At 38.3% G+C, this 7,786-nt stretch overlaps 1 protein-coding gene across 3 annotated transcripts; it reads right to left on the reverse strand.

Moving 5' to 3' along the window:
- Positions 1–5,790: 5,790 nt before the first annotated feature.
- TCEAL9 (transcription elongation factor A like 9) lies at positions 5,791–7,537 on the reverse strand. 3 transcript variants are annotated; one of them, XM_037037401.1, is made up of 3 exons: positions 7,392–7,537; positions 6,846–6,919; positions 5,791–6,409 (listed from the first exon to the last, which is right to left on the reverse strand). In XM_037037401.1, exon 3 carries the CDS (start codon positions 6,365–6,367, stop codon positions 6,053–6,055), a length of 315 nt encoding a protein of 104 aa, XP_036893296.1. In that variant the 5' UTR covers positions 6,368–6,409; positions 6,846–6,919; positions 7,392–7,537; the 3' UTR covers positions 5,791–6,052. The 3 variants fall into 3 exon arrangements, with proteins under 3 accessions (XP_036893296.1, XP_036893295.1, XP_036893294.1); XM_037037400.1 differs by having other exon boundaries at positions 5,791–6,455; positions 7,392–7,536; XM_037037399.1 differs by having other exon boundaries at positions 5,791–6,458; positions 7,392–7,536.
- Between the last annotated feature and the right edge of the window lie 249 nt (positions 7,538–7,786).

Here is a 7,786-nt window from a genome sequence, read left to right on the forward strand (position 1 = left end):
TCAGTGCAATCTCTTTCAGAATCTCTTAACAACCACTTCAATACTAACTATAATTAAATAAAAAATAATACCTTAAAAGGCAAGAATAAAATAGAATTAAAATTTTAAAACCTTCACCCCTACTAAAATGGTTAGAATCAGAAAGGAAGGGTCGAGTCAAGAAATATATATAAAGGACCCATGGACAGAGACAACAAGGCAGGGATTAATGTGGGAGATGGGGGTGGGTAAGGCAGGGGAGAGTAATGGGGGGAAATGGGGACAACCATAATTGAACAATAATTTAAAATTTTAAAAAAGTAGAAAGTCGGGAATAAAAAGTGTTGTCAAGGATATGGGGAAATTGGAAAACCTGCACACTGTTAGTGGGAATGTAAAATGGTTAGCTAGTTTGAAAAACAGTATGGCAGGTCTTGAAATGATTAAGCATAAAGTTACTCTATGACCCAGTAGTTCAATGCTTAGATATCTATCCAAGAGAAATAAGAACATACACCTTCACAAAACTTATACATGAATGTTTATAGTACACTATTCACAGTAAGCAAAAAAAATGCAAACAGCTCAAATATCCATAAATGGATTAATGGATAAACAAAATGTGGCATATCCATGCAATAAACTATTGTTCAGCCACTATAAAGAAATACATGCAATACAATGGATGAATCTTGTAAATATGTTAAGTGAAAGAAGCCAACTGTAAAAGAACACATTTTTACGAGGACATTTTTAGATAATATCCAGAATTGTGAAATCTACAGACACAGAAGGTAGATTAGTGTTTACTTAGATTAGTAGAAGCAAAAGAGACATAGGGGAGGAGTCATAGCTAAAGGTATGTTTAGGTAACCCTACTACACTGATTGTGGGAATGCAGACGGGTGCAGCCATTGTGGAAACAGCATGGAATTGTCTCAAAAAAATGAAGATGGAACTACCTTTTGATCCGGTGATCCCACTGCTGCAACTATACCCTAAGAATCTTGAATTACCAATCCAAAAGAAACTATGCACCCCAATGTTCATAGCAGCACAATTTACAATAGCCAAGTGCTGGAAACAGCCTAAGTGACCATCTGTAAATGAATGGATCAAAAAACTATGGTACATTTACACAATTGAGTATTACACAGCAGAAAGAATGATTCCCACCCTTTGTGACAGCACGGATGGAACTGGAGAGCATTATGCTAAGTGAAATAAGCCAGGAGGTGAAAGACAAATACCCTATGATCTCACTTATAAGTAGAGCCTAATCAACAAAACAAATGAATGAGACAAATAGAACCAGAGACTTGGAAATAAAGAATAAACTGACAATGACCAGAGGGAATGGGGAAGGGGGATAACAGAGGAAAGAGAAAGTGTCAAGTTAATGAATAGGAATAGGGGACTCATGGGCATGGACAATGGGGGGTTTGACTGTTGGAGTGGGGGTGGGGTAGGGGAGAGCAATGGGGAAAAAGGCAGGACAACTGTAACTGAAAAACAATAAAAAGAGAAACCTGAAACACTAATTGAAAAATATATATGCACCCCTATATTAACTGCAGCATTATTTACAATAACCAAGATTTGGAAGTATCCCAAGTATCCATCAGTAGATGAGAAGATAAAAAAGCTGTGGTACTTTTATACAATGGAATACTATTCAGCCTTAAAAAAGAAGAAAATTCTACTTTGTGACAGCATGGATGGACCTGGAGAGCATTATGCTAAGTGAAATAAGCCAGTCAGAGTAAGACAAGTACCATATGATTTCACTCATATGTGGAATCTAATGGACAAAATAAACTAACAAAAATAGAAACAGACTATAGATGGAGAACAGAATGACAGCTGTCGAGAGGGGAGAGTGATTGCAGAGCTCAGTGAAAAATGTGAAGGGATTAACCAAAAAATGGTAAAAACCCTCACAGACACAGACAATAGTAGGTTGATTACCAGAGGGAAAGGGGGTCAGGGGGCAGAAGAGAGTATAGGGGGATAAATGGTGATTAAAGGAGACTTGACTTCGGATGGTGACCACACAATACAATATACAGATGATGTGTTATAGAATTGTAAACCTGAAACCCATAATTTTATTAACCAATGACACCCCAATAAATCCAATAAAAATGAACAGCACATTAAAAATAATAGAAGGAATTTCTTTAAAAGAATTAACCACTATTATGGGTATGATAAGGAGTTATTCAGGCTGAGTGTGTGACGAGTGGTTGAGAGAATGTTTCAGAAGGGGATAAATGTGGGAACCAAGACCAGGACTTGAAAGAGCATGAGCTTTGAGGAGATGGTGGGAATTCATTCAGCACAACAGTGTTTTTGCTGTTGACACTACTTATTAAACACCAACTGTTGCAGAGTAGAGATTAAAAGCAAGGGGTTTGACCTTAGGCAAGCATTCCACTTAATAAATGGTTGGCCTTAGACGCAACAATTTCTCAATGCTTCACTTTCCTTTTCTATTAAATAGTAGGTTAGTGACATAAGATATGAAAAGGAACTGAGTTTATAGAAGGGAAGAAGTCCAAAGAACTATTCTCACGGTTACAATGCAAGGGTAATAGAATTATCCATTAGGACAGAAAATTGTAAAAATAGTTATTTCTTAATCAGACAGCAGGAGGCTTGGATATCAAAGTAAGATATCAAAATGCCACTTAAGAAAATGTGATTCTTTCTTTTAGTGAGCTAAAGGGCTTCATGTTGTTATTTGTAGGTATGTGTATGTATGTGTGTGTATATATTGCACTGTATCTCCTGTCCTTCATTTTTCCTTTACTGACACATGGTAAACATGTTGCACATATGGATCTAACTCATTCCTTTAAGCAGATTCTTTACCCATACTACACCCAAAATATTAAAAGAGATTCAGGCAAAAATATTTGAATAGGCATTTCTCAAAGAAAGACATAAAAATGGCCAATAAGTACACAAAAATATGCTCTATATCTAACCAAATTATCCATCAAATGATGCAATTGTTTTTGCTAAGGCTTTTGCAAAATGCTGTTGTCAGAATATCAGATACATATATGCTTTTGGATACTGTTACCTGTGAGTGATCCTTCTCAAACTTTACCCTAACCTTCAACTTCTCTTGCAGAAGGAACAGATCAGCTTTTCTCTTAGCTTTTGTCTTTTCGTTCTGTAGAAGGAGCAGTGATATAGGGCATCTGGTCTTACTTTCAAACACACACTTTCCTGCCAGTTTACTGTGCAAAATTTTGCATAAGATTACTCCTGTCATTAGCATCATGGTAAATTCATTAGTATTGTTCCTCTACTTCTTTTATTTTGTGCATCAGGGTAGCTATGTGTTTCTGTAACTTTAAAGTTCTTCATAGACTATTTACTTTTGGTTGATGTTTTCATTCAGTTATTTAGGATTCATTCAAAAGCCTTAAGTAAAAACTGGAGTTACACATACCCTACACTCTACAGTATAATGCATTATTTGCTTTATTTAACTTGGAATTGGAAGTCAAAATTTGAGATATTAGGGAAGGTTTGCCATTCACATTAAGGATTATTGCACAGAGAAACTTAATGCAAGAGGAAATCCGCCTTGGGTCCTGAGCATCCGTGCATGTTATAATTAAGTGTACCAAAGAGTAAGACCCTGACCTCTCTTTACACAGGCAAGCCATTTCTCACAGTTGTTTTCAACAAGCAACTTGAGGGATGAGGTAATGTTTTTCACTGGACAAAGAGCAAACTTGCTTCTGTTTACTAAAAAAGTGGTGAATTCTCCAAAGTCAGGGTTTCTTTCTGCAACACAATGTACTGTATATTCATGCATCTATAATGGGCCCTGTGTTACCCCATGGAACCTGAAGATCATGGATAAGTGATACAAACCAGTATGAAACACTAGATAGTACTTTTGCCATGAGTAATAATGTCCTTTGTCTTTGACCTGGGATTTTAGTGTCTTCTGCCATTATCCATTAACCAGCAGCAGTTAACCTGTTAAATTATAAGTAGGGTAAAATCTTAGACTGCACAGTTTTTGACAGGTGTTTCCAGATATTATCCCTAGATCAATTATGCTAAGGCAATGTTTCCAACCAGGATTTTTGCCATATCGGTATACCACCTATGCTATTAATATTGTGTTCTACTTTATTATTGTTTTCAAAGTCACTCACTTATTTAATGTGAATACTTTTTTGAAAAGGAAAATTTACACTACCCTAAATGTAAACTATCATCGTTTGCCTTACACAGAGAGTGTTCACTAATACACATTCAAATAAATACAAGGATATTACATTTGTAGACCTGGCCAGTGTGGTTTAGTTGGTTGGTATGTCATCCCATACACCAAAAGGTCATGGGTTCAATTCCTGGTCAGGGCACATACCTAGTTTGTGAGTTAGATCAACAATCAGTGTCTGTCTGTCTGTCTCTCTGTCTAACAGCAATGAAAAAAATGTCTTCAGACATCTATAGACAGTATGGGTTCATCTTGTCTGTAAAACTGCCACAGTGAGCCCCTGGACCCTCATTTCACTCCAGCTGGAATGTAGCTAGACCAGCAACCATCAGGCTGCAAATTTGAAGAACACTCTAGAGACATGAACTGTCCCTCTAAAAAAGCATCAAAGAGGAAAAGGAAAATAACACAACTGTGAGCCAGATACATATATAGATATATAGATTAACATATAGATATAGTTATACTATTCTACACAGCACTTTCATGTTTCCAGGTAAGGATGGGAATATCTCCAAATCTGACTTTAATATCCTTTTACAATTTACACATGTCTAAGGGTATCTGTTTTAACTGGTGAAGTGGACTTGCCATCAGTCTTCTAGAAGAGATCATTCACCCTAAGGAAATAAGAGTCAGGAAGATAAAACCATAATATTTAGACTAAGAGAAAGCATAATGTCTGTTACTCAGACTTGTCTTCTGGTCCAAACCCTAAATAGACCCATTATGTCTGACTCTTATGGGAAAGGGGGGGGGGGTCCATGATTAAAATCCCAGTTGTCAAGGTATCTATATCATGACCCAAGTGGTCCTGCATGTCTGTCTAAATTGAAAAAATGGGCATTCTTCCACATCTGCAGAGGTCAGTCTGGGAATTCAGCCTACTGAAGAAATGTATTGTGTTACACTATTTGAGAATCTCAAAGTATCAACAGCAGTAGGGGCCTGAAAAGTACAGAACAAGGATGAAAGGGCAGTAATAGCCAATATATATGGTAGTATCAAGGGGATGGGATGGGCAGTTAGGCAGGTACAGCAGGAGAGGAACATAAAAGTGGTACAACAGTAACATTTGGCCTGGATTTGTTCTTAAGCATAGGTGAGAACTTTCTCTACCCTTCCAAATAGTTGAAACAAATCTTTTGGGAGTTGGGATCCTGCATGGGCATATGGGTTAAAAAAAAGGTCAGATAAAGCTCAGTGATTATCATAACTGGTCCTCACAAGGCCCCTTGGAGATCATTATTTTCTCTATTTCACAGATATCCTATCAACATATATAAAGCATCCCAGTGCCTTTAGAAATAAATTGGTAAGTCCTAGTGATTATTTATTTTTGTTATAAAACTTTTATTTTAACAATGCATGTACATTCTAAGAATAAGGAAAAATACAAGTAAGCAGAATTTTTAAAAAACACTCATAAATCCTACCACTTAACATACTTTTCTGTCTTTTATCCCTCACATGTTTTTCTGTGCATACATTTAACATACAAATGTACCCTTTCCTTTTAAAAATATGATATTCACATATTCCTTAGTAACATTTTTTTATTTTATATCCTCTCAGGAACCTCTTTTTGTACAAATGAGTAAAGCTCTCTCTCCTATTAAAAAGTATACACTTGAAGATTTGTTCAAAATATGATAAACAATGAGATGTAGAAGAAAGATGCATTTAAAAACCACTATTATACTAATGTGCTTACTATTATAGTAAAACTAGAAAAATGATCAAAGGTTTATCAGGAAAATGCAAATCTAAAGAAAGCTATATGGCAATGTTAATATTAGAAAAAATAAAAATAAAGGTAACCTACATTAAATAGGGGTAAGGGTGGTTTCGATTAACCTTCCATCGCATCACTATAAGTTTGTTTCTTACTCTCCTTATCTCATCTAATTCATTTACTTCTCTAACCATATCATCCTTGCTTAAATGCCTATTGTGTATATCTTCTTTAAATTCCTGGAGAGACTGAATCAGCTTTTCTCTAAAGGTTCCTTCTGTTTTTTTCTCCTCCTCTGGTTCTTCCTCCTCCTCTGGCTTTTCCTCAGATTTTGGCTCTTCCTCAAGCTTTGGTTCACTTTCATTTTCTGGTTTTCCTTCAATTTTTTGACAGGATTTCATTTTGTGTCTGTCCTCTTCCTTCCTTTCCTCTTTTCTTTTTTTCTCTTCCTTTCTTTTTTTCCTGCTTATTTTTCTTTGAATATAATTGCTTCTAGGAAGCAAGAAGGAGATGGTAAGTCAAAAGCTTGGTGACTGGGCCCGTGCTCTGAACAGAGATCTCAGTATTTACTTTCTCTGTTTGTTTATGAGCTATCGTCCAATATCTTCCACCCAGGAGACTCACTCAGCAATCAGGGATTCCCTGAGCCCGCCCTCTTACCTGCATTTTCCATCGCCTCACCTCTCTGTTGTTCCTCCCTCCAGCCATTTCCAAGGCCCTCCTCAACTACTTTACTGCACAGGGCAAAACACAAGTCCCTCCAAGAACAGAGTAGTCTGAAAGCTGGGTGGGGTGGGGAGTGAGGAAGAGCGGGGCCCACACCTCAGTCTCGCCTTCGCCCACCTCCACCCCAGGCTTCTTTATATTCCCCTCACCTACCAGTACTGCTGATCCAGTCAGTTTCTTGTCTTTTCTAGCGGTTGTGCAGTATTGTGGAAAACAGATCTGCAGATCTGCAGACAAATGGGAAACGGGAGGGGAAAGGATGGGAGAGGGAGGAGGGAGTGGAGGAATGGAGGTGGGGCCAATGCTTGGCGACCAGCAACGGCGCACTTTTTCCCTCATTAAGGTTCTTGGTTATGGAAACTTTCTCACTTCTGTTCCCCCCAGTTATCCCCTTCTCCACAGTGTGAGTGAGCTTGAATTTCCCATCAGATAGGTAGTAGGAAAAGCAGGTTATTTTTGAACTATCGTTAAAACTGAAGCAGGGGTTGGGGAAAGGCTGGGTGTTAGGTATGTGGTCTGAGAAGGCAGAGGATGATTACTTTTAAATTGCCACACGTCCCCGTCTTTCTCCCCAGACCCTTAGTGCCCCCATTTCCAAAAAGTCATAATTTCCTGCGGACGCGGAGGCGGGAGGTGGAGAGGTGATTTGACCAGGTCCCTGCCCTAAGCCACCACTACCCTGGATATTTTGACACCAACCTGCAAAATTCCAGCCAAATGACTCTTTTGCCTTCCCTCGCCTCAGGCATCGGCCATCGCGCTGCAGAAGGAAGCTGGTATCCAGACAGGAACAAGGAGCAGACTAATAGGATTTCTGTACACGTCGACTCTTGGTCATGTGAGATGTACGTCACCAGTGAGCTCAGTTCCCTAATTTCCACTCTCACCAAAAGCTCGGCATAAGTAAGCCCGCTCTCGATCCCTCCCCTCTGTAGGTTTTGTCAGGCTTTTTTGTTTTTGAGTATCCCAAGGGGAAATTTTTCATTTGCCTTTCTCTGGTTACTAAGGAGGGGCTGCATCTTTTTCTGGAGCTACTAAACTTTACTACTTCTTTCCAGAATTCTCTTCCTGCCTTCTGCTGCTAGCATTAGAAC

This window comes from Sturnira hondurensis, unplaced genomic scaffold (genome assembly GCF_014824575.4).
Source record: "Sturnira hondurensis isolate 20B ecotype Veracruz unplaced genomic scaffold, ASM1482457v3 Scaffold0023321, whole genome shotgun sequence".
In the NCBI taxonomy this organism is placed as follows: Eukaryota; Metazoa; Chordata; class Mammalia; order Chiroptera; family Phyllostomidae; genus Sturnira; species Sturnira hondurensis.